The sequence below is a fragment of the Cibotium barometz genome, chromosome 26 (assembly GCF_041138505.1).
Source record: "Cibotium barometz isolate CiBa-2024 chromosome 26, ASM4113850v1, whole genome shotgun sequence".
Taxonomy (NCBI): domain Eukaryota; kingdom Viridiplantae; phylum Streptophyta; class Polypodiopsida; order Cyatheales; family Cibotiaceae; genus Cibotium; species Cibotium barometz.
Genome location: NC_141071.1, coordinates 7,321,514 through 7,349,358, shown reverse-complemented (window position 1 = coordinate 7,349,358; position 27,845 = coordinate 7,321,514). Strand labels below are relative to the sequence as shown.

Here is a 27,845-nt window from a genome sequence, read left to right as displayed (position 1 = left end):
TGCACATCACATCATGCCAAGGGCTAGAAGGACATTACCTTGATAGAGTGCAGGATCCCCTTTTTATAATCGTGCTGTCTGCCCAGTTGCACATGTGTATGGGACTATGTGCACTCAAACTGTGGCAGCATTTTTGAGCTATTAATCATGTTTAGGTTTCTGTCCTGATTTTCCACCAAGGTCTACAAGCTTTGAGAGGTCTTTTGTTAACTTGCAAGTTGCATGATTGTGCCAGGGCTTTCAATACGGTTTCCATTGCTTCAAAGCAAGATTCAATTGTTATAGAGTGATTAGGTGTGTGATTAAGTCCTGCAGTACTTTGCTTTACTTTAATTCATCACTTAGAAGAGAAGAAAGGAGAGAGGGAGATTGCACTGACACAGTATTGTGGGTTCCATTTACCCACTTCCGGATCCCTACCTTTACTGAAATTAAAACGAGTACCATATGCAGTAGCTGGCCTGTAATGTATGAAGTGATTGTTACTGACCCTTAAGGTTAGATTCACCTTTGTTTCGCTGGACTGAACTGCAGGGCCGAGTATTTGTGCTGAACAAGAGGGGTGGGACTGCACACCCGAGCAGGTACTGTGTGCAGACAAGCTACCCTTTTGAGTAATGAAGATTCTGTACACATGTTCTGCAGGTTTGGACAGCAAGAGCGCTGAGCAAGCTGAGGTAAGCACGAACCCTAATGTCTTGGGTAGCTTGGACAGCAAGCAAAATGAAGATTGAGCTGTTTGGAACAGAAGAACACTCTTACAAGAATCTTCATTACCCTTTTGAGTAATGAAGATTCTGTACACATGTTCTGCAGGTTTGGACAGCAAGAGCGCTGAGCAAGCTGAGGTAAGCACGAACCCTAATGTCTTGGGTAGCTTGGACAGCAAGCAAAATGAACATTGAGCTGTTTGGAACAGAAGAACACTCCTACAAGAAGCAAACGGGCTGGTTTGCAGCAGACACAGGGAATGGGGCAGGGCTGATTGTCTTGGGTTTTGCACAGGTGCAGATAGAGCATAATGCAGATGCAAAAGGTTGGCTGTGTGCACTTGTATTTTGCAACAAAGATGTTCGCATATGCCATAATTGTTCCCCACCTCTTGGTCCTAAGATTTGAAAAATTATTATTTGCTTCTGCCTCGATCTTTTGCACCACTCCATGTCCAGGATTGTGGGCAACCCTTTTTTTTGCTGGAGCGCATGGTTGCAGCCTGCCTATTTTCACTGGTGGACCACCTGCAATTGTCCACCCTGGTTGATTTTCAGTGCTTTTGGACATGTGTATATCACGTGCGAGACCACGCATGGATGCCCTCTGCAAAAGCGTTTGCATGGTCAACTTACTAACTGACCTTGGAACGAGTGAACTAAGTGTATCTTACACAATGATTCTAGGCAAGCCACAAACTGCGTATCAAAAATGACATATTTTAGCCATACAAGGAGTTGAGCCACATCTTTGGTTGCAGCATAGTTGAGCCACATCTTCGGCTTGCAAGGAATTAATATAACAAACTCACTAAACCAATCAATTAGTTAAACAAGTTGTTTGGCGTTTACCAATGCTAGGAGGGATATTTGTGATAAAGTCCATTGGGATATCTTGGAAAGGATCACCGGGAATGAGTAGAGGCTAAAACAACTAATGTCCCGAGGTGGACAAAATCCAATGTCACCACCCAGACCTTATCCCCTTTGTACAAAGGGAGTAACCAGCCATGTGTCCTCTCTAGCTTACTCCATAAAGCACCTGCTTGCCACCTAGAGTGGACAACTCCCCACTTCACTCCTCTTCTCTCTAGAGGTAGGCGCCTCCTTCATGAGGGCATTTGGGCTGTATTTTCTGCACTTTCTCCTTCCCAACTCCATATCCAAATGTTGGTTTTATGCTTGCTTGACCAATATGTAGTTTCGGGTAAGGGGACGCTCGCCCGTGAACCGTGTGTGTGAAACTGTTTGTTGATGTGGTTATGTGGCATGCGACAGGTGGTAAGTATTGGTCATAAATCTAGCCTTAGGAGTTAACACTAATTTATAAGTGTGTGTACACACTTTATTAAGTTTTGGGTGACCAAAACTCACTTATAAATTATGACTAGCTCGGCATATTTACACGTTGATGTCCCGAGGTGGACATAACCCAATGTCCACCGCCCAGATCTTATCCCCTTTGTACAAAGGGAGTAAACCAGCCATGTGTTCTCTTTAGCTTGCTCCACAAAGCACCTGCTTGCCACCTAGAGTGGACAACTCACCATTTCACTCCTCCTCCTCTCTCTAGAGGTAGGCGCCTCCTTCATGAGGGCATTTGGGCTGCATTTTTTGCACTCTCTCCTTCCCAACTCCATATCCAAGCTTGTTAAGGTGTTTCCTAAGCTTCCAAGAGTGTTTTCGGGTGCTAATCACTCTCCTACACAGGTGTAATTTCCGGAGTACATTACGGCAGCTAATGACTGAAATTCAGCAAAATAGCTCTCTTTATTGCTGTAATTTTTGATCTTTTTGCTGAAAACCCTAATTTCAGCCCTCCTTTCTCAAGTTGAACCATAGGGAACGCTTTCCTGGGGTTCCCTTCATAAAGACTTTTGTCGCGAAGAAATGCGACAAATCGAAGATCTCATCACTCCAAGGACTTCCATCGCGAAGACTTTCGCTGTCATCGACTCTACTTGCAGTTGGTAAGCTTTTATGCTTAAATATGGAAGCAAATAGCAGGAGGGAGGAACCGGATCACAAGATCACATACCGCGTGTAGTGTCCTCTTGTCCTAGGTGCTCTCTTGTAGATTTTTGCTACCATGTGTTGGTGGAACAATAGACAGCAGATGGTAGGGAACATGGGCACTTGAGAGGGTAGTGTGAGTTGCAAGTCTATATCGACAATCACTTGTTTGCAATACTGTATTCATATGCATTGGTATGGAAATTTGGCCAAAAATGCCCATGACACTATGTACTTGATTCTTTTAAGATCAATATACTTTATTTGAGGGAGGGGTCGGCCGTTCCGGCTCATTATGTGTCTCTTGTCAATTCAGCAAATTACTTCTTGTATTGAGCACGTGTCCATCAAATCTTAGTGTATTGATTAGCATTGTGTTCAACCAAGTTACATATGTATCGATTGTTTAGTAGCCATGTGCCTTCTGTTGAAGAAGCCGACCAGCTCTCTCTCTAACCGGCCCTAGACTCCCCATGTGTGGAACTTAATACTTTGCAAGTAACCTTGCCTTATCCAGCACACTAGGGTTCCTGGAAAAGCAACTCGTGGGCTTCAAAAATGCCTCCCCAGCCTCTTTTAGTAACTCGTGGGATTTAGACCATGTGCCCAGGTGTCTGTCACTAATAAATGGCCTCGATACATTATTAAAGTCCAACCTTGTAACATGTAGAAGCTTGGTGGAAGAATCGGTAACTTCAATGCTTAGAATTGAGCAATCGCTTGCGACGAATATAACGCATAATATAGAGAGAGATGTGGAGAGAGAGAGAGTATTGGGTCTCGAATACCCTTTGTAGGGTTCTCACCATGGCCAAGCCCTCTTGGGCTGGTCGGCAGCTTGTCCAGCCGCTCCTTGGGTTGTGGGCAAGTCCTAGGGCCTACCTAGCTCCTCTTGGGTTACCTAAGCTTGCCCAAAGCCCAATGCAAGAGCCTAAGGTTCTCTTTTGGGGTAGCCTTGTGGATTGGACCCCATCCTACATGCAATTCTACATGTTTCTTCAAACGCTTGGTGTATGGTCGCAAACCCAACACGCGAATCATCTGACATCATTCTAGAGGGAGACTCACAGTACGGACTGGCACTACTTCATGTGCATAATAATGCACACCTAACCTTGGTCGCGTAGAGTGGAACCTTGGTTGACTCATCTCGGACTGGGCTCACATGGGACCAATTTCCATTCCAGGTCCTGCACTTTCTTGTTTAGATATGTTTGTGGCATCAAAGTGTAAGATGTATATGACAAGCACGATGTGAACTCTCTTATATCTTGTAAGTTTGTTCGCCCAAACTTTATTGAGTTTGAACTTGCAACCATAAACTTTAGTAAAGATAAAAATGGTCCAAAGGCTGAAAATAATAGTACCAAGAAGCGTCTCTTTAAACTGAGAGACTATGGTCTCACTCTGGAGCAGAAAAAGCAATATATGAGTGAGGGAAAATGTTTTACTTGTGGTAGCATTGAGCATATTGCAAAGGCATGCCCAAACAAGAAGCGTGATAATGCAAATGCATCAAAACCGAATGTGCATATGATTCCGGATGTGTAGGGCAACACTTCACATGATAGCAAAGACTGTTGGATAAATGTAATCCCAACTCCTTAGTCCAAATTAATATGTGGTTGATAGGCTAGTGGTCAGTGGTTGGTATGTAAAGCCTACAAATGGTTGGTGCATGTTGTTCATGCAACTCATGCAACTAAAAATAGGGTAGAGGAGTCTCTAAATAAGGTACAAGTCGTGATCAAGTGATTATGTAAGTTTGGTTCATGTCTAATCACAGTTAGTGTCTTCTTGTGTTAATCTCATATCAATTTTCTGCATATACCAATTTTTGTCCCTCATATTCATGATGTCTTGTACAATCTTTGATCCACCTTGAGGATGTTTTGATCAATCTTCATAGCTTAGTTATCAAATCTAACATTTGGTATCAGAGCATGATCAATTTAGGATTAGATTATTAGCCAAAAACCCTAATCCCACCATAGCCAGTTTTTCTGTTTTGAACCCCTTGCTGTAGATTGATTCCGTGTGTGCACCTGAGTGGATGAAACCATAATATTTTGTTATAGACTTGTTGGTTTGCTCCCACGAATGCTACAATTTGAAGCTCATCCTCCAATTTCAACGCAACAGCATGAATTTCTCAGCGCTAGCTAAATCGCCGTTTTTCTGTTCAGAGCAGCCATTCGTCGCCGTCCGTACGAATTGAGACAATTGCTTCAAGGTGTAACTAGTCCATCAAGTGAAGAATGAGCACACAAAATTTGAAGGCATTTGGTGCACTGTAGCAGCTGCACGAACCGTTTTTCCAGTCGCCCCTTTTCTGCAGTTTCTGCTCCAAGTATACGGTGATACCAATTTTGCTTTATATTGATGATATTCTTATTAATTGGGTCTAAATCATCTATGTGAGAAATTTTTCAACATCAAGGATCATATTTCTTCATCATGGGTTCAAAGTTCCCCGACAAATTCAATGGAACCGGGTTCCATACCTGGCAAATCAAGGTGAAGGGCTATCTCATGAAGAAAAAAATCTGTGGAGTATGGTCAAGCCTCTTCCGGAAGATGAAGCTGGTATTTCTGCTGCAGTTACAAGAGCTACAACGGCTGCACTTCAAGCAAAAGATGAGCAAGCACTTGGTATTATCATTACTGCTTTAGAAGATGATTTTATTCATTATATTGATGATGTTGAGTCAGCTATGGAAGCTTGGGAATTATTAGAACGTACTTTTGGTGCAAAGGCAAAGCATTCCAAAATCAGTTTGAAGATGCAACTCTTTGATCTAACCATGGAGAGTAATGAAAATTTAGCAGCTTTGATTAACAGGTTGAAGAGCTTAATGACACAGTTGGTTTATGTTAAATCTCCTGTTCCTGAAGAAGATGCTATTGCTATCCTGCTCAAAAGCTTACCTTCAAGCTTTAGACAAATTGTAACGGTACTTAAAGAGAAGGAGCCAGTCCCTTCTTTGGAAAGTATCATAAATTCTTTGCAGGAAGAAGACAAGAAGATTACAAAGGATGTGATAGATCCTTATGCATATACTGTTACTACGACATCGGCAAAGAAGAAGTGTACTATTTGTGGTCGTACAAATCATCTTACGAAGGATTGTTTCTCCAAACATCCTTGTGAGTATTGTGGAAAGACAAATCATCCATCCTCAAAGTGCTACCAAAAAGATCAAAAGCAAGCAAAAGCACATGTGGTTGAAGAAGTCAACCAACAAGAAGAAACAAATCTTTGTTCTAGTCTCAGTATAAAAGATGTAGATGAGGAATATGCTTTTTAAATTATGTCATGTATGTGGTTGAGTCAAGACTTATGTTGTTCCAACTTGACAAGTTGTAGAGGAGAGTACACTACCCTATGTTGTTGTTAAGGGGGGACTCTTACTCATTGTGTCAAGGAGGTTTTCTTAGACTTGATTCATGTTTTGTAAGAAGTTGGTCTTAAGGGGGGATTGTTGGATAAATGTAATCCCAACTCCTTAGTCCAAATTAATATGTGGTTGATAGGCTGGTTGGTATGTAAAGCCTACAAATGGTTGGTGCATGTTGTTCATGTAACTCATGCAACTAAAAATAGGGTAGAGGAGTCTCTAAATAAGGTACAAGTCGTGATCAAGTGATTATGTAAGTTTGGTTCATGTCTAATCACAGTTAGTGTCTTCTTGTGTTAATCTCATATCAATTTTCTGCATATACCAATTTTTGTCCCTCATATTCATGATGTCTTGTACAATCTTTGATCCACCTTGAGGATGTTTTGATCAATCTTCATAGCTTAGTTATCAAATCTAACAAAGACAGGGTTGTATGTAAGGCTTGGGGACAGCTCAAGGATCAGTCCGCTTTGTTCATGTTTGATGATTGTGTATTTGAAAATTTCATATCCATACAGATGGCAGCTGCTTTGGGTATTGAAGTGGAGGACATGGGTCCTCAAACTGAAGCAAGGGCTGCCTTTGTTGGTAGAGAAGTGCAGGTCATGCCTATTTTTGGCAAGTTATGCATTCACATTCAAGGCTATGCTTTGGGTATTGAAGTGGAGGACATGGGTCCTCAAATTGAAGCAGGGGCTGTCTTTGTTGGTAGAGAAGTGCAGGTCATGCCTATTTTTGGCAAGTTACGCATACACATTAAAGGCTATGTGGATCATGAGGATTTTCTTTTGGCGCCTTTGAATGATTGTGATGTATTGCTTGGAAAGCCTTTGGCATATATGTATTGATCCGTACAAGGCTTACAAGACCAACAGGATCACCTTCATGCATAAAGGTCGAGAGCATGTAATTGATGGTGGTGAAGAGGGTGATACCATTTCCCTTGTATCTCATGTACAAATTAAGAAAGCAATGAAAAAGAGTGTTTTTGCGTACTTGATTTTTGTACGAGATCATGTTGAGGAAAATAATGTACATGTAAACACTCTTAGTAATGATAGACTGAAATTTTTGCAAGAGCACAATGATTGTTTTGCTGATGAGTGACCAAATAAGTTACCACCGGTACGACCGGAAGATCATCGCATTGATCTTGTGCCAGGTAGCTCACCGCCTAATAGGCCAGCCTATCGTGTAAGTGCATCCCAAAAAGAGGAGATCATGAAGCAGGTGAATGAGCTTCTTGAGAAGGGTTTGGTTCAGCCAAGCTCTTTCCATATTGTTCACCCGTCCTCTTGGATCAAAAGAAGGATGGATCCTTTCATATGTGTGGATTATAGAGCTTTGAATAAGCTTACCATCAAGAATCGGTTTCCAATTCCACGCATAGACAACATCCTTGACAAGTTGGATGGATCGGCATGCTTTAGCTGAATTGATCTCGAGTGGATATCATCAAGTGCGTGTAGTGCTTGAGGATGTACACAAAACTGCTTTCAGGACAGCATTTAGGCTTTATGAGTATCTTGTTATGCCTTTTGGTCTTACAAATGCCCCGACTACATTCAATAGAATGATGGATCGCATATTCCATGGATACAAGAAATTTACAGGTGTCTTCTTTGATGACATCCTAGTCTTCTCGAAGACCGAAGAAGAGCATAGAGCTCATTTGGCCATTGTTTTTGAAGAACTCCGTAAGCATAAACTCTTCATAAATGCAAAGAAGAGTGAGTTCTTCTTGTCAGAGATACATTATCTTGGGCATATTGTGTCCAAAGATGGAGTGCGGATGGATTCTGCAAAAATTGATGCAATTCGGAATTGGCCCGAATTGAGTTCGGTGCATGAGATCCGTAATTTTCTTGGATTATGCTCTTACTATCGCTGGTTCATTCGGCACTTTGCATGGATTGCTTCTCCTTTGCATGATTTGACAAAGAAGAAGACCGTGTTCAAATGGACTAATGTAGACAGGGATGCATTCCTCAAATTGAAAGATGCAACTACTCATGGTCTAGTGTTCATCATTCCGGATTTGCAAAAGCCTTTTTGTGTGGAATGTGATGCATCTGGAAATTGCATAGGAGCTGTCCTTAATCAAGAGGGACATGCCGTGGCTTATGAGAGTCGTAGATTGCATGATGCAGAGCTATCTCTTGGCATTTATGAGAAAGAGCTCTTGGTTGTAATTCATGCACTTACTATATGGAAACATTACTTTCTTGGGGCTGATTTCACTGTGAAGATAGATCACTAGAGTTTGAGGTATTTTCTTACCTAAACTAAGTTGTCAGAGAAGCATATGAGGATGGCCAGTTTCCTCTCTATGTTTCATTTTCAGATCTTGCACACCCCGGGAAAGAAGAATGTAGTGGCTGATGCATTGTCACGAAAGCCGTATGTAGCAGCTATCTCGGTTGTCTCTCATGGGGACTTGTCTACCATGCGTGATTTGTATCATACGGATACTGATTTTGCCACTATTTGGGCTGATTTGATGGTTGGTCATGCTCATGCCTCATATGTGATCAAAGAGGGTTATCTCATGAAAGATAATTGCCTATGTGTGATGTCTGACATGAGGTAAAAGGTTTTGGATGAGTGCCATGCTCCTCCATATGCTAGTCATAGAGGCATAATGCCTACTACGCACATGATTGAGCGGTATTTCTTTTGGCTAGGTATGCGGAAAGACATAGAGGCACATGTACGTGCATGTACCACCCGGCAAAAGGTGAAATTTGATCGGCAAAAGGCACCAGGTTTGTTTCAACCATTGCCTATTCCCACGCAGCCATGGGAAAGTATTACAATGGATTTCATTATGGACTTGCCACGGACCCAATAGGGTAATGATGCAATTTGGACAATTGTGGATAGGTTTAGCAAGCAAGCTCATTTCTTGCCAGTCAAAAAGACCATCAAAGCCGAGCATATGGTTAAAATATATCTTGCACAAGTGTTCAAGCATCATGGAATGCCGAAGTCCATTGTGGGGTATAGAGATCCCAAGACTACAAATCTCTTTTGCGGGCCTTATTTGATAATATGGGCACCAAATTGGACTTCTCATCAGCTTATCACCCTCAAACGGATGGGCAAAGTGAGGCTGCAAATTCAACCGTGTTGGATCTCTTGAAATGTTATGTGGCGGATCAGAAGTCTTCTTGGGAGAAGTACTTACTGCTTGTGGAATTTGCATACAACAACACGTGCATGCATCTACGGGAAAGGCCCCGTTTGAGATTGTTTATGGTAAGGTGGTTTTGCCACCCATCCTTCGCACAAAGGATGAGATATTTGCAGCTGATGAGTATGTAAGAGACTTTGCTCAGGTGCGGACAGCCATTGCAAGGTCACAAGACAAGCATAAAAGGGCTGCCGACAAGCATAGAAGGCAACTGGATGTTAAAGAGAATGATTGGGTATTACTGAAATTTGACAAAGCAAGACTTGCAAAGAGGCCTGGCAAAGAGGGTGCATATTCTAAGCTTGCAACCAGGTTCTATGGGACTTTTCGAGTGATCGAGAAGCTCAATGAAGTGGCTTTCAGAGTGGCATTACCTAGTCATTGGCACATGCACAATGCTTTTCATGTGAGTCTCCTTCGCAAGTATGTAGGGCCGGAGCCCAGTGAAACGGTCAAACTTTAGAATTATGTATAGCTTCAAGAAATCTACATGTCATTGTTGCATGAAGAGAGATGTCATTTACCTGCTTGAAGATACGATACGATACTTCATAAATGCCGACTATGGTTCCCACGTAACCAAGTTCACTGTCGATAAGATTTCTCTCTCTTGAACTTGCACGTGATAATTGCTTGAAAGAGGCAACAACGCAAGAATCTTGAGTTAGACGTAAGTCGTCAGTAGATTTTATCCGAAGATGTTGTCCATAAGCCCACATGTTGGTATACATTCGAGGCTAGACCAATAAATAAATTATTTAAAAAAAATGAGATTCATTTGTTTAGTTCAGAGTTTTCAAAACCCAACAAGTTACTTGTCTTTCACACCCGATCATAAACTCTCTTTGTTTTGTTGAGATTGGCTCATGATCACTAACCGCCCGTTGCATACGGGTGTATAACCAATCCATGAAAGTAGGTACGTCTCCGTCGTTATTTACATTGGTTTGACGTCTGGATCTCCTCTTTTTACGTCTGCCAACCCGTTTGCTTGGAAGTTCCTTCTCGTACTCATCAACGAATTGTTGCATGCATTCGCTATTATAGACAATGAAAGTAGAAATATCCAATTTATCTTGGACCTTAAGTCGAAAAGGGATTCCCTTACCGGACAATACCTTGTCTGACATGGTAGAAGACGACTCATTTGTCCATACGCGTGGAGCTTCAGAATCGGTTTTCTCAAGGTATTCACAAACGTAATACATGCATTCTTCAAGCATCCATCCCTCCGCCATAGAACCCTCTGGTCTTGCTTTTTGACGTACATAACCTTTCAATACTCCCATAAATCTCTCGACCCAAACGGAGATTGTCCATACCAATGCTGCATTGCATAGCATCTTTATGTGCTTGCTTGCAATTGAAATTGCATGCTGTTTTCATGCTTGCTTGACTAATGTGTAGTTTTAGGTAAGGGGACGCCCGGCCGCGAACCGTGCGTGTGAAACTGTCTGCTGACATGGTTATGTGGCATGTGACAGGTGGTAAGTATTGATCATAAACCTAGCCTTAGGAGTTAGCACTAATTTATAAGTGAGTGTGTACACACTTCATTAAGTTTTGGACGACCAAAACTTACTTATAAATTATGACCAGCCCGGTGTTCACACACACTGATGTCCCGAGGTGGACATAATAACCTAATGTCCACTGCCCAGACCTTATCCCCTTTGTACAAAGGGAGTAACCAGCCATGTGTCCACTCTAGCTTGCTTCACAGAGCACCTGCCTGCCACCTACATTGGACAACTCACCACCTCTCTCCTCCTCCTCTCTCTCTAGAGATTGGCGCCTCCTTCACGAGGGCTGTTGGGCTGCATTTTCTGCACATTCTCCTTCCCAACTCCATTTCCAAGCTTGCTAAGGTGATTTTCAAGCTTCCAAGAGTGATTCCGGATGCTAATCACTCTCCTACACACTCCCAATGACTGAAATTCAGCAAAACAGCTCTCTTTATTGCTGTAATTTTTGGTCTTTGCTGAAAACCCTAATTTCAGCTCTCCTTTCTCAAGCTGAACCATAGAGGAAGCTTTCCCAAGGTTCCCTTCATCCTCTTGAAAACTTTTGTCGCGAAGAAAGGCGACAAATCGAAGATCTCAACACTCCAAGGACTTCCATCGTGAAGACTTCCGCTGTCATCGACTCTACTTGCTATTGGTAAGCTTTTACGCTTAAATATGGAAGCAAGTAGCAGGAGGGAGGCACCGGATTACAAGATCACATACCCTGTGTAGTGTTCTCTTGTCCTCCGTGCTCTCTTGCAGATTTTTGCTACCATGTGTTGTGGAACAATAGAGAGCAGATGGTAGGGAACATGGGCACTTGAGAGGGTAGTGTGGATTACAAGTCTACAACGACAACCACTTGTTTGCAATATTGTATTCATATGCATTGGTATGGAAATGTGGTCAGAAATGCCCATGACACTATGTACTTGATTCTCCCAAGATCAATATACTTTATTTGAGGGAGGGAATTGGCCGTTCCGGCTCATTGTGTGTCTCTTGTCAACTCAACAATTTACTTTTTGTATTTGAGCAAGTGTTCGTCAAATCTTAGTGTATTTAAGTGTATTGATTAGCATTGTGTTCAACCAAGTTACAGTATGGCACATTTATCACTATATAAGTGAGAGCTTGGGTTATTATGAAATATAGTTGTGCAAATGCACCACTCAAGGTTTGGCTTGGACCACGAGAGTGCTGACATGCTCATGCCACGCACATGGCGAGTACGTAGATTGGCGTGTTGAAGGTCTTTGGGCAGGCTTCGGTGGTATGGGATGCTGGAGTTAGACACAAGCATATGGGATTGTGCAAGAAGCCCTAGCCTTGGCTTAGGGGAGATTGGTGGATGTTGGTCACGGTTGGGATGTGAGCTAGCTTGTTACCTCATGATTTGATTAAGGACTAACCTTAATTTTGAGTTGTTTAGGGAGATTCAGGGAAGGACTTCACAGTTGGTATCAAAACCACTTTAATGCACAGGCTGAAGAGGTATGCGTCCCATGTATTCTTGTTATCGTTTATTAAATTGATACACTACAGAAGTTGTATAAGTTTTATATTGGTGTCAAGGATGCAAGCGTGTGTTAGAGGGGATGAGAAGCGATCATTGGTTGTATGTGTGTTTGTGGTTATAGCAAGTTTGCGAGAAGGGCCTGAGGCGGCTGGGATCAGCATGGCATGAGGCTAGCTGAACGAGCTGAATCAACCATTGTGCCTGCTCTATCAGCCGTTGTACTTGTTATACCGGCTGAGTGGAGGGTTGTACGTACTGTTTTCAGATTCTGTACCTACTGTACCAGCCATTGTACATCTGTACCGGCTTAGTGGAGGGCTGTAGCTACTGTTTCAGATTCTGTATCTGCTGTACCAGCTCTAACGTGACCTGTTTTGGTTGCCCAAGGTGCTGCCCGACTTTTTCATGGTGATGTATTATATGGTATATTATTTGCTTCAGCTGTGTTTTTCTCACATATGGCATCTTGAAGACCCGTGGTGATGGGGAAGATCAGTACCCTCATGGGAAGACGTGGTTTACACACATTCATGGTATTTAGGGGCTTCTTTTGATGATAGCTCGTGTGTATGGTCCAATAATGGTTCTATATGGATAATCTAGCATCTCCCGTGGGGAGAGTAAGACCCTCAAAGCTTGTACATGTTATATTTCTTCTTGGGTAATCAAATGCTCCAAAAAGGGGGGGGGGGAGGGAGGGGTCGGTCCATTCAGGCCTCTATGCGGTGTGAGCTGTGCACATGTCTCTTTTACAGTTCTGTGGATGAAGTGGCATATGTTTAAGGCTGTGACCGATTTCAGTGTTTTGCGAAACCCCCGGGCCCTCGAGGAAGTTACAAGGCAAGCCCAGAAAAAGGTTGACACATGGAAAAACAGGCTGACAGTTGTAGCATCATTTTTTGGAAGAAAAAGCAGATCTCTTTTTATCAATCGTTTTTTTGCTAAAAAAAGGGGAAAGCTATAAGTTAATAAAGCACATGTGAGTTTTATATCAAAATTGAAAGCACTTTAGTAAAAAAAAGAACTCAAAAGCAAGTAAATTCCTTGTTTTTTAAATATTAAAGAGGGGAATTTGCTCATGAGTTCTCTACATTGAAAGGGACAATCTCCTTCATTAAGAGGATTGAAAGTACACGGCCACCTTCCAAGAGTGGGATTGGTACTTATGCTCGTGGACGAGTGGGGTTGTTTGTGAACACTTCATCTCGACACGTGAGTTCTCCTTGAGCAATAACGAATTCTCTTGGATTTGTGTCATGTGCATCTTAGATGCCATGGACATTCTCAGGGCTAGATCCAGAAAAGGCAACCAGATAAAGAGTATGAATCTAGTAGAAGAACCAGGATGATGGAGCACAGAGCACAGAGCACAGAGCACCTTTGCAGTGTAGACTGAAGCAAGGCTTGGAGAAGAACCAAAGGGATGTTGTCGGCTGCTCACAGAACCAGTCGGCTGAATCAGAGGATATGGGCAGCATCAGGCGCATCATAAACAAGCAGCAGATCCAGTCGGGCAAAGTTTATTATCAGTCGGGCAACGCTGAATATTAGTATGGACATGGAATTGGCCGACCAGCAGTCGGCCAGCATAAAAAGGGGTCCAAGACCCATATAAAAAGGCCCCCTTGCTCTATGTTTTATTGATTCAGCCCACTAGGGGTTTGAGTCAGTAGGAGTCCTAGTTTGGGACTGAATTTTGGTGTGTTATCACCTTTTCAAGAAGGCAGCCAAGGGCTGCAGACATGTACCCTTTTTGTACCATAGATTATACTGAATTTCCAGCACTTCTCTCTCTCTCTCTCTCTCTCTCTCTCTCTCTACCTGCGTTTTTGCATCAGATGGTGCGTTTTTGCATCAGAAGGTTTCCAAGAGTGTTTAGGGCTGAAAGAAGACTACCCAGAGCTTCCACGTGTTACAATTTGTCATGGGATGGACAAGAATGTTCAACTTGACGACGACCATCACTTGGTCACTAAGGTTGACTTCAACTCAAGGACGACCTTGCTTGAGTAGCAGATTGCGAACCGGACTAACACCATGGTTGTTATGCAAGCAACTTTGGTGGGTCTGATGATAGCGGGGGGGGGGGGGGGGAGGTGGGACAGCTTTAGCTGCACCCTTTTTTACTCTAGAACCCTATATGGGGTAGCGGGATTGCTTGATAGATATCAGCTCCAGATCAGAAATAATCGTTGCAAACCATTGGATGATGCCATCCGATATGCAAAGATTTCTGATAAGACTGGGGCTAAGAAAGTCAAAGAAACCCCAACAACTCCTAGTAATAGACCAGGCAGGATCCCAACGTAAGCAGAAGTTTAAGCATGGGAAGACTTCATAGACTTGTGTAGAGACCTAGAGTCGGTCACTAACTATGGGTGATCCAAGCTCGAAGAAATCGAAGAACGCGGAGCAAGCTCTTTAGTTCATAAAGGAGGCAAATGCTGGCCACCTTGTGCTGCACCTGTGGACAGCTTTGGGCTTGTTTTTCACTCCCACAGTCTGGTTGCCTGTTTTGAACTTCTAGCGCCCCTTCCAAATCCCGAACCTATAAGATCAAACATTGACACCAATTGATTTCAAAAGTCTCTATGCATGTGCATCTAAGAAGTCCACTGTGTCACAAAACGACACAGCAGCACCTTCGATTCTAAGAACTCTTTGACAATGGTCTCTATTCTAGTTATGAAGTGTAACAGTGTGTTCTAGATACCATGGCATGTGATGCTAATTGTGAGTTTAATTCACTTAGTCTTGATGTATGGGACACACAGACTTTAGAGAACACCGGGACAGAGTTTGCCTATTTTTTCCTAGCAATTGAGTTACCTCATGGACTTCCGTCAAGTCGGTCGGTTGATCATAAGATTGATTTAGTTCCAAGGTCTCAGTCTTTGCGCCTTATTGGATGAGCCAGCTGAAAGATGAGATTGCCTGTAACTTCGGATGGGACAGATTTGCAAGAGTAAATCTTCTTGGGAGACATCAATACTTATGAAGTGCAAGGAGGACGGAAGTTGGACAATGTGTGTCAACTATAAAAAGTTGAATAAAGTTACAATCAAGAATAGATACCCCCTTCCTAGAGTGGATGATTTGATTGAAAGGTTTCAGGGAGCTTCTTATTTTTCAAAGATAGTCCTTCGTACTGGTTATCACCACATACATATAGCTGAGAAGGCGTCTTTAAGATGGGGTTCTTGCACGCGGTATGGTTATTAGATGTTTCTTATCGGCCTCTGGTAGAAACCAAAGTGCGGTAGACTAGCAGTCACCCAATCCAATTGTAGTCTAGACAATTAATCAAATAAACAGGAGCTAGAGTGCTCCAAAACAAGGAGAACGACACCTGTTGGCTCCAAAGCTTGGTGCCCCTTTTGGTATTTCTTTATTCAAATTCAATGGAAAGATTTAGATGATTACAACATGGCCATCCATTGCTCGTATGTCTGCAAGTCCAATCTGCCAATCCTCAGGACCTCTTAGCATAGAGGTTACACAGCCTTGTGTCCCAAGAACACCACACTGTTATCTCCTCTAATCTGCTAAGTCTGTACATCCATGAGGCCTTGAATATGCATCTGACTGAACCATACACAGCCATAAACTCAGCCATGAAAACCAGTCCACAATCTTGTCCTGTTTCCACCCTCTGAACTGCCAAACCCTTCCTCTCACAAAGGGCTAGAGAGAACCACTCTAGAACAGTCTTGAGCCAGTGAAAAGAGAGACTCCAAAAGACATCACCTGCAGGCCCACTTGCTCATAAAGCGCAGCCGGGAGAGAGAGAAACAGTGAGAGAACCTGCTGTCCAGCCTTGTGTTCCCTTCTCACAATTCACACTTCCCAACTGACAACCATCTTCTTGCCAAAAGCAAAGGAGAGAGAAAAGAAAGAACCTGTTGGCGCCTGTACCTTCCGCAATTCAGCAGCCAACTAATTCTCCAAGAGCCAAAGGGAAAGAGAGAGAAGAAATATTCAGCCGGCACACTGCTGTCCCTCAGTCCAGTTCTCGTCAGATACACCAGCCCCGAGAGAGGTGTCTGCTGTCCTGAATTACAGCCACCTGCCTATACCCTCCAGAGCTCACACGAGAGAGAGAGAGAGAGAGAGAGAGAGAGAGTTTCAAGCTGCACCTGCTGCGCTGTCAACAACCCGCCAGCAAGTCCCTGCCAAACACACGTGGGAGAGGGAGAGAGACCCTATGCAGCCTGTGAACCGCCTGCGTAACTCTGTCCAGTCCAGCCGCCTACGGCCCTTACAATAAGCATGCATAGGAGAGGTGCAGCCCTGCAGCCTGTGCGTATCCCTTTAGACGACGACGACACCTCCAGAGAACAAGCGCCCTCTTTTCAAAGAATCACCCATGCCTTCCTTTCCACTCTGCCCCTCAGCCGTCCTTTTCCAAAAAGCAAGAGAGAGAGATAGAGAGGGAGGCGTGTACTCTAAAAGTAGAGTAGCCCCCTCTCCCCATTAAAATCCTAAGGCCCATAAAGTTTATTAAAACTTTCCTAGGGGCCGCCCAAGGTTATAAACCTTAAAATACTTTAATCCCTTGGTCCCCCTTCACACTTGGGGATGTCCACAAGTTAACTTTTTGTCCGGGCACCCAAGTATGAACAATTAAATGTTTATCCTGCTCACCGACCACCATGTCCACACTTATGTTGCACCCATTTTCACAGGGTCATGACACTCACAAATGCACCTGCTACTTTTCAGCAGATTATGAATGATCTCTTTCGAGATTATTTAAGGAAATTTGTGGTTGTGTTTCTAGATGATATCTTGATATACATTCGTACTCTGAAGCACGTTGAATATTTCTAGATCGTCTTGAGGATTTTGAGACGGGAGAAGTTGTATGCCAAGTATACGAAAACATGGAGGCTCCTCCATGTCCACCTTTGCCTTGGTTCCAGATGAGCGAGTACTTCTTCACTATACCATCCGCAATTTCTCGAGGAATCTCCTTGCATGGCGTAACTTCCCCACCAAGCTTGGACACATGTGCAAGGAGCCTGGTGGCGCTACTTGTGTAACCCTTCCTGCAAAAGTTGCACGTCCATTTCCATGACCTTGAATCACTGGTAGGTTCTCGCCGATGGTGGTATATAAGGCAAAAGCCTCATGCTTTTCCTTTCCTTTGGACCTCATTGTCAAAGTCTAAAGACAGAGAGAGCTTGAGAGAGAGAGATAGAGGGAGAGGCTAGAACCGAGGTCCTAGACGGCGAGAGGTAGGAGAGAGAGAGAGACTCCATAGCATGAGAGAGAGGGAGAGAACTTAAAGGAGCTTAAACAATAGAGCTTGAGGCCCAGCCACCCACGCCCCCAAACGACTACATAAAATAGCAAAAAAAAGGGCAAAAAATGAGCATTTTTTTTCTTAGATCCATTTTGCGAACGTACTATACTGTACGGTATGAAACGGTACGTATCGTTTTGTACGGCTGCAGTGAAACGCGAATGGAAAAAAGGTTCCGTCATCGTTTCGTTTGTATCGTCCCATTTTTTACGTGCTGTTGGTGCAGTTCACGTCAATATCAATCTGCTATCTTCAGAACTCTTTTGTTTGCTCTTAGATGACTTCATTCTATGTAACATCATCATCATCAGCAACCCATTTACACCTCAGGCTTCATGTCTTGAAATTCACAATAGCAAGATTCTAGAAACGGTGGTGAAAATCTTCTAATTAAATGTTCCATGTAGAAATCAAGTTGGGGGTTTTCTCTATTTTTGACCAAAATTGGCTAATTGAAGTAGCTCGTACTCTGAAATTTGAAGGTTTTGCAAAAATCAATCAAATTGAAGTCATAAACACCCTTCAATGTTGGGGTTTCTTGAAAATTTTTGCAACTAACATCAAATGAACTCCTAAATTGCATGTGAAAGTTAGGACTTGTGTATAATCCATATTTTGCCTCTCAATTTGAAGTTGTTGTAATCCACAAATTAGGGGCTTTATCCAATTTGATCTTTTAATCCAAAATTGAAGACTCCAGCCTTGCAGTTTTGAGTCATGGGCTAAACGCCCTAAGGAGTCGTTTCTACATTGATATTATTTTTTTTGGGACCGTTTATGTGGAGGAATTCACGAACATCATCATTGAAGAGCAAGAGTGTGCACACGTGTGCAACAACTGTGCGGGGAGCATCTCCCAACTTGGGAGATTTACCTTTTTAATGTCATGGGTCCTCCGCTTGGGTTTGTCCCCCAAAAGGATTTGTAATAAATGCTCGTTCTGTTTGCCTTGTTTTATAAAAAGCTTCGTGTTTCCATTATCCCAGTTAGGAGCTAGGGGGATGACTATAGTGCTGGCCTTGTTACCTCGGTTGCATTATGTGATTGGAGGGCTATCGTGACACGGGAGGTGTGCATGATGAGTCGGCTCTGACATATCATGTGATGAGGTTAGAAGGTAGTATCTTTCTTTCTGTTTGGGTCTCACCATATTAGCTCTGAAGGGGGGTTTGTTGGGGTTTCAGAGCTCTCATGTGTGTATTCATCGTGTGTGTAAACCGCCCCTAAAGGGCTAAGTGATAATAACCTTCTTATTCATGTATGTATGTGTGAACACCTGCGTAGGTGTGAACACCCCTTATATCTGGATAAGTATGCCATGTGTCTGTGCTCATTTGTGTGTGTAATATGTGAGTCAGAAGATAAGGCCTTGTGTGTCATGTGCACAGTGTGTATCTACCGTGTGCTACACGCACACAAGACTAGCTTCGAGGTTGGGGAAGCTTGGAGCTAGGCAGGTTGATTGGCGAGTTGAGTTATGGATAGACTAACGGGCGGGCACCCAAGTATGGACGGGCGGGCACCTAAGTGTGGACGCCCGATAACCGGCCAAGAGCCTATAAAAGGGTGGCCAAGGTTAGTCATTAGTATATAGAGTCTCGCGTGTCTTTGTGAGAGCTCTATGTTCAGGAGCCTGGATCTAGTGCAGACGTGTACCTGCCTCATGCAGTTGAGGCCGGCAGCCATCTGGAGGCCTACGAGGGTAGCTTCGTGGCGGTATGGGACGCCATGAATTAGAGATTGGTCGGTACGTCCATCTAGTTAGCTCAGCTCGTGGCTCGGTGGGGACAGCCAAGACTTGTGGGCTTGCCCACGGCTGTCAAGGTTGGGAGGTGAGTCAGCCTGTCATGTTTGTTTGGTTTGTTTGCAGGTTCCGAGTCTTGTACCAGGAGCGTTCTACGAGGAGATCCTATGGGGATTTGACATTGTGCCTATAAAAGCAATGTACTTGATGAATCTAATGCAACAGTCACATCATTGAGTCGAGTAGTACACACTCTCTCTAGCTTTGTTCTCTCTCTCTCTCTCTCTCTCTCTCTCTCTCTCTCTCTCTGTACACACCCCAACACCATGGCCTTCACCATAGCTGCATACCTGTGCTAACCCTACCTTTGTGTGCCTGCATGTGTCCCTTCTCATTTTTTGTCTACTATTTAAAAGACTTGTGAATGTGAACAGAGTAGTGAGAGAAAGAGCCCTTATTTTTTTGGGTGTGTTACAGCTGTTATGCAACATGAGAGTTGTCTCTTAGGAAGCGTCTTTTTCTCAGTTAGTATTTCTCTCTTCCCATTGATCGGTAGTAGGCAGTTCAACTGTTTTAGCAAGAGTGCAAACATAGAATGCACTAGAGAAAATCATAGCTCCTTTCAATCTCAGACGCTCTAGCTCTAGTGTGTCGTTCCAGTTGCTCCTCAGGGCTTGTTCATGTTCATGTGCATCAACAGTTGGGTGGTAATTGTGCCTTCATTGGAGCTGGTGTTGGTGTTGTTATGCAACATGGGGGTTGTGTCCCAGGAAGCATTCTCTGCTGCTGAGTTGGAAGTTCTTTCTTTCTGTCGACCCATAGTGGTCAGGATGCAGCTCAACAATTTCTGGAGCGGCACCCAGCGCGGCATACCAGCTCATAAGCAACCTCTTTGGAAGCACACATTGCCAAGAAGAATCCCCGATTGCCACAAAACTGTCTGTGGCGTTACCATTTCCGAGGGCTCTAGAAACTCATGACCTCAAATATTCCTCTGACATGGGCCTACCCATGAAATAGAGCAATCCTCTGGCATTCAGCTGCCATATTTGCATCTACCTTCACTTCCACAGCCTTACCCAAGGGGTGCCTGGCCAGACTTCTTGTTGACACCCCTCAGCAGGGCCATGGCATCAGACCTACCACCATCCCCCACACGGCTGGCTGCAAATAAAGAGACCTTGGGTAGTTTGCATAGTCCACTCTCGTGTTCTCTGACATTCACCCAAGGAAGGATAAGCATTGCAAGTGATCTTTATGTAACATGCGTAGTGGTGTGTTTTGTTGATAAAATTTGTCCCTAACCAGTGCCCTGACAAGATTTACACATGGTGTGTCATTGAAGGGTTCCAGAGAACACACACCAGATTGCTGCCAAGAAAGAACGACAAATTGAGATAATGCGATCTGCCCTTCGCCTGGGTGATGTGAAAGAAGGAGAGGCTTTCGACCGAGAACTTCAAGAACAGCGGAAGCAGGAAAGGATCCTCGCTCGTGAGGAGAGGGAGCGGGAAAAAGAGCTGGAGGAGGAGGAGAGGAAGAAGAAGGAGAAAGAGGAAAGGAAACAAAAGAAGCGAGAAGAAAAGGAGCGGGAAAAGCTGGCGAAAGAGGCAGAAAGGAAAAAGACAGAACAGATAAAAGCAGAGAAGAGAAAGAAGGATGAGGAGAGGCGGCATGAAGAAGAACAGCGTAAGGAAGAACTTATTCGCAAAGAGAAGGAGATGAGAGAGTTGGAAAGGAAAGCAGTCAAGGAAAGCAGGGGAGAGAGAGAGAGCAAGGAGAAGCAGAAAAGGGACTTGGACAGAAGGCAAGAGAGAGATAGGGAGAACAAGGAGGAGAAGAAAAAAGTGGCAGGACGAAAACAAGAGAAAGATTGGGAAGGCAGGACTATCAGGGAAGATAGGCACAGTAGTGACAAGGAGAAGTTGGAATTAGAAAGAAAGCAGGAAAGAGATGAGACGAATAAGGGTAACAAGAAAGGAGCCTCAAAGGATTACAAGAAAGATGAAGGAAGTAAAGGGGACTACGAGATTGAAGATGGGGAGCATAGAGTTGACAGGACAGCTGCTTTGAAAGATCACAGAAGGGACGAAAGGAAGAGAGGAGACTATGAGGTTGATGATTTTAGACATGGATCTAGGAGAGACCGGTATGGAAGAGATCCTCAGCGGGAGAGTAAAAGGATAGATGAAGTGGAACGCGAGCAGGGGAAGCATGGGAAGGTTGCAGAAGATACCAAACAGAAAGAAAGGCACATGTTTGAAAGCAAAAAACGGCCTTCCTCTGATAGCAGTGAGGGGGAGGTCCAAGTGAGTAAGAAGAAAGATGAAGTTGGCCGTGAACAGTGGAGGGACCGGTATGGAAGGGACTCTGAAAGGGAGAGTAAAAGGAGAGATGACAATGAACATGAGCAGGGGAAGTATACAAATTTTGCAGAAGATATCAAACAAAAAGAAAGGCACGGGGTTGAGAGGAGGAAACGGCCTTACTCTGATAGCAGTGAAGAGGAAGGCCAAGTGAATAAGATAGGAGATGAAGAAGGCCATGAGCAGTGGAGGCAACGTTCTGGAAGGGACAAGCTTGCAAAAGTTGCAGAAGCTAATACAAGGAAAGAAAGGCATGATGCTGACAGTAAGAAAGGGCCTTACTTTGATGGCAGTGATGGTGAGGGTTGTGTGTGGAGGAGCAGAGAAGGAAAGGATCATGAAGATGGCAGGAAGGCACAGAAGATTGAAGAAGAGAGGGCTGAGAGAGTCAAGTCACATAAGATTGAAGATGAGAGGGATGAGAGAGTCAAGTCACATGACAGAAGGCGGCATTGAGAAGGGAGTTTGTTGGTTTCAAGACCTTTAGTTTTTGGACTTCAGAAGGCTGGAGGACAAGATGTGCATATTTTTAGCAATTTGGGGGTTCAGGTCTCGCTTTTGCAAAGGCAATACCTGCAACATTGACGCTTTTTACACCTCCAAGGCAGGGCCTCGAGGCTTGTCTGCCAACTGTTCATTTATTCTGTATGTACTATCCTTGTGTGGCAGTGATGTTTCAGTAGCTGTCTTTCATAGGATTTGACTCTATGTTGCCATTTTGTGCTTGCAAATCTTGTATTGGGTTGACAGGAGGTTTAGCTAAATATGGAGCTTAAATGGTGGACAAGAGTCTATTTCTGTGCGTGTGTGAGCACCTGGCTTTTTTTCCCATACTATGTGCTTGTTCTCAGTGTGTCATCTGCCCGCCCCGCCACCCGTGTGTGTGTGTGTGTGTGTGTGTGTGTAGGAACAGGCCACTAGGGAGCAATATTTCTCTTGGCAGGCTTCTTAACCTCAACTTAAGCTTTTGTGTATGCGTAGAGACCTGAAGTCAAGGGTTTGGTCTTAATTTTACTGATTTTTTGCTGGAGTTTTCTAGGGTGGTGACTTCTATGAAAATGGGTGCCTCATGGTTGCAAAGCTCTAGTGATTGTTTTATCACAGGATCAACATGAAATGCGTCTGTAAATTTTCAAATGTGCTGTAGCCCCAACTTGTTTTGGTCATAATTTTGCTCATTTTTGGTTGGAGTTTTCTAGGGTGGTGACTTCTATGAAAATGGGTGCCTCGGGTTTGCAAAGCTCTAGCGATTGTTTTATCACAGGATCAACATGAAATGTATCTATAAATTTTGAAATGTACTGGTAGCCCCAACTTGTAAGCCACATTTTTGATCTTCTTTAAGGTTTTGAATAGTCTATTCTTGACTTAGTAGTTTTGGGTAAAGTTACATGCCCTATTCAAACAGTTATCATGCAGGTGCAATTGCATTAATATGCATAGCTGTACCTGTAAGGTTTAATTTGTGGGATGAAGCAAATTCATCTGTTGTGGGACAAAAAACGTAGTTTCAAGAAGCTCCATTGTAGTCGATGTAAGGTTTGAAACTTACATTCTTGTAAAGGGAGCTGCACTCTCTTTTTATTCTTATTAGGTCGCCTTGTTCTGCCATCCTCAATGTGGGACAAGTTGATTGCGAGGGTAGGACAACAGTAAAGGAATGTCAAGCTCCTTCATTCGAACTTATGCATTCTTGAAAAGAAATCTTCTTCTCTCGTACACACTTTAATCTTAGAAAATTATGTGAATCTTATGCTTCATGTTTTTGTTACGTGGTAAGTAAATCAACATGACTGAGTTCGTGCTGAAATATCATACCTGAGATACCGTTACAGTTTATGAGGTCAGGTAATTGTCTTCTATCATACCCTCCTAGGCCCATATGATTTCCTGTAGCAAGATGGTTTCTTACAATGGTCATTTTCAACCTAAAGGTGGGTTTATTAATCCCTAGTTTCATGCCAGACATAAGTGATAAATGCTTTCGAGCCACACATGAATTGATAAATACTGACGTAGTTAATGTGTTAGTGCCACAAATCACATCAGAGCCCAATACTCTTCACTTTGTTACATGGGAAAGGTTTTACTTTTTGAGGATGACGACACAGCTTACAGCTCACCCATTTTTGGATCTTAGCTATTGTACCCGCCTCCTGATCATCCAGTGGACTAATAGAGTCTAACAGAGTCTGGAGTGCCAGAGGTGGGAGCTTATCAACAGTATTTCTGCTTGGCATATTTGGTGGGCTGTCCGTTAGGCGAGATGGTTGCTCCATTTGGGTGAACCTTGTCTGCTCTTTGAAGAGACGATGGGAGCATTATATTGGTGGTTCGGAGTGGATGCAATTGTGTGGCACAACCTTGCTGTGCACTTTGCACTACTTTTACCTAGTTTGCTTCATGAAGACGTTTTCTATTGACCAATAGGTTGTAAACTAGTGTCTCCTTATGCTTACACTTGGTATGGTGCATGATACTATTTTCATGGGTATTCTTACCATTGCACATGTTTTAAATTGCATGAGTGCTTTTGACAGCACTAACAGTGTGTTTGGATGTATTTGCATTAGTTTCAAGCTGATCTTGGAGTAGCATGTCACGTTTAGTGTATGTGGTTCTCTTAATGACTACAAGAAAACACACAAGCACATACCTTTGACTGGCTATACAAGATGATATGCCACTTTTTCCCAAGTTGATGCAATTAATCCCCAAAAATATAAATAAAAATCAAATTGACTCCAAGAGAAGATTCATGTGCAGTGCAATAAAAAGCAAAGATGCTAAGCCCATCTAAGCTTCAATATCTGATTGGCCACACATACTGAAAATTTTCAAACATATCAAAGAGATTATGGTTCCATATGTATGTGCCTGGGGGATGTAAGAAGCCTAAAGGAACACACATGCATGCAACTCTATGAGGTAATGTGGCTACAAATATTATTAACCAATCCTTAAATTGCTTCTTAGCTCAACCAAAAAGATTTTGAAATGCTGACAAGAAAACTCCAAGACACAAAGAAAAGAAAGGGTATGAACGATTTAATAATCATATTATGACCGAATCAAAGCTAAACGTCTGGGACATTCATTAACAACTAAAATGCTGTCCTAATATGTGCTTGAATGTGATCAAGACATGAAGGCATATGCAAGGTGAAGAGTATAATGAACTTGTGAGAGCATTTTGAAGATTTGTCGGACAACTGCCAAAGGATAGGATATATCAGATGACAAGAAAGCTAAACCTCATGAGCTCATGTGTCTGTTCACCTTGCTTTCACTCAAGCAGACTCCAAGGGTTCCACTTTAGTAAAAAACAATGGGGTTTAAAATAGAAGGCTATCTCAGCCTTGCACCCATGTATATAGGAGACAATTGGAGCTCTTGATGATTCCTTTAAGAGGAGCACAAGATTAAGGACATATATTGTATGAGAAGGTCATAGTTGATGAGATTACTTCCTCTCTCCTTCATCATTGGCAAAATGCACATGCAATGTCATGAAGATTCAGCAAAAGGTTCAAATTATTGCATAATTGGATGTTTTAATTAATGAATTATATGATAGAATTGAGTGCTTCAGCACTGTCACATATATATACATATAAATTTACTTTTTTGGATTATGTGGGATATTTTTTTCCCCATATGTAATATGCAATAACCATGTGCAGAAATCATATGGTTTTGTGCTATGGAATTAGCACATGGGATTTAGTTAAGATTTTAGATTTTGGCACATGGGGAGGTTCTTGCAAATGTTTTTTCCAAGAATTCCATGCATAATTTTTGGAAATTAAAGGAAAAGTCAAAGCTTTTTTTTCTTTGGACACTAGTGGTCCTCTCCTTGAAGTTTCTGCGGGGCAGTAGTCCCGATCACATATGGTTCTCTTGGACACTGCTAAATAAAGATATTTGTTTCAGCAAGTCCAAGATTTACAGGCCGGAGTTTCCTCCTAGTGGTAGTGGAGGTGGTCGCAAACGCAAAATCTGGCACAGTGCATGTGCCTCTGGTTTCTACTATTGTTTGATATCTATTTCTTTAATAATAATTGAGAGAATTATTGTCTTAACATGTGAGAATTGCCTTCTTGGCATGGGGATGTTTGGTCCACATTGCATTGGCCATTTGATCTATGTGTTAATTAGCTTTTTACTCTCAAAAGCAACTGGCCTACCATCTTGGAATAATGTTGCTCCAATAGCATAATGACTTGCATTTGTTTCAACCATGCAAGTTTTATTTGGATACACAATTCGGCATACCAGCTCGACATATGAGCTATGGTAGCCTCATGTTTCAACTCATCGACACATCAGTTTGCTTGTAAAACTCGACCAAAACACAAACAATATATAAAGCCATGGAAATCCAGTTTCAAAGTGAAGAGGTTTTGTTGTATGTACCTGAACACTAGGCATTCTGCAGCCATCTACACCATATCCACTTTCTTCAAAGCTTGCACCTCTTTGTCTCTTGAACAGACCTCAGTCTTTCTCACCAACGAAAACATGTATCTCCTTGCTTCTTTCTTCACTTCCTCATAGTAATCCTGGAGTGTATAATCGGATGGCAACACAATGCCCTCCGGGATGGACACAGTTCGCCAAAATCTTTAGAGCACGTTTCTAGATTTTGTCCAGAACAAGTTCCCTTGGGAGCCACCTAAGGACACCACACCAAAACACATGAAACCAATACGCAACAACAAATCATGAAAAGAAACCACCCATAGAGCTATTGAAGTTGGAAGATCACATTCTATACTTGCGGCGGTCACATTTGAGAAGAGCAAACATAGCTTTTGTAGTCTTGTTTGCTTCAAAAAGTGAAAGCCATCGTAACCTCACATCCGTGCTCACATCACACAAAGTAAGTAAATTAAGCTTCTCCAATGAAACAAAACTATCTTCAGTCCATTTAAAAGAGAGTATTGCCTTCTTCCATTCATCACCCAACTTTGGATCCAAAATATTTAGGATCTGTCAAAGCCAAAACAATCTTCAACTCTAGGTTGGTAATGACTTTCAAGACATACATTGCAAGGTAGAAGCCAATGAATGCACCAATGAGATACCTTGCCTATTATGTCTGAATACTTTCGAGTAAGGTTTTCAATTTTTTTCTTCTCCAACTTAGCAAACTCTTCATTGGACACTTGACCTTTGAGAGGACCAACCCTTTTCTCTAGTGCATTTTGAAATTGCACCTACATAGACCACATTATATACACTTAAAAAAAAGCACAACACTATATTAGCTATCCAACATGCGCATGGAAACCTACATTATAAATAAGCTTTTCAAGGTATCCCCGTGTCAAAGGGAACCATGGCTCGACTCCCATGGTGTTTCTCCGACGGATGGCCTCTATTGTCTTCACATCCGAATCGGGAAGCTCTCTCAAAAAATCTAGAGGGTTAGCCAAGTAAATATTTGCAACGTTGACAATCTCGTCTCTGAGAGTGAGGGCACCACAAGGGCATGCATCGAGAGACTACATATAAAAACAAGAAATGAAGGTAAAATTTTGACAAGTTTCCCGAAAATAGATCACACTCTCAAAATATTTCAAAACAAAAAAAATATTATGCCGAGAGACACACCATGCTCTAAAAATATTACACAACAAAAAAAATTACGTCGAGAGACTTACACATTCATTCTTTGAAGTCCCATCAATAAAGCAATCTCACTGACCTTCCTAGGATCAATGACTATGCAAAACACTCTCACATGTCGACTCTTTGTGTTAGAGAACTTCTCTCTTATGGTTGATGACCATGCCACTGTCCTATGATTAACCTCCCAGACATAAAACATGTATTTGGATAAGATTTTTAGCTCGTCACTATGTGCAATGTCATTTTCAAACTTTGTATTGACAGCGCTCAAGTGCACATCCCAACTCTACTCAATGTCATCAGTGACCATGCTCTCCTCCCCAAGTGATATACACAAGGACACTATAAAAACCCCCTTCTCCTCCATGTAACCCTCATGTTGAAAGGCAGCCTTTAGAGAAGAAACATCATCTCGCAATCCACAGACTTTGGCATGTGGAATCAAGCGACATAAA

The 27,845-nt window shown here is 42.8% G+C and overlaps 1 protein-coding gene and 1 long non-coding RNA gene across 2 annotated transcripts in view; both read left to right on the top strand.

Annotated features, from left to right (window-relative positions):
• LOC147623617 (uncharacterized) overlaps nucleotides 1-22,536 on the top strand; it is a 30,781-nt gene extending 8,245 nt beyond the window's left edge. Inside the window, exon 3 of the mRNA XM_086820195.1 lies at nucleotides 20,736-22,536. Within this exon, the coding sequence (XP_086676321.1) occupies nucleotides 20,736-22,212 (1,477 nt within the window). The 3' untranslated portion in view covers nucleotides 22,213-22,536. The remainder of the gene's footprint in view (nucleotides 1-20,735) is intronic.
• LOC147623618 (uncharacterized) lies at nucleotides 563-5,373 on the top strand. The gene is made up of 3 exons (XR_015269182.1): nucleotides 563-677; nucleotides 817-848; nucleotides 920-5,373. It is a non-coding gene; the product is annotated as an uncharacterized LOC147623618 (long non-coding RNA).
• Nucleotides 22,537-27,845: the final 5,309 nt, after the last annotated feature.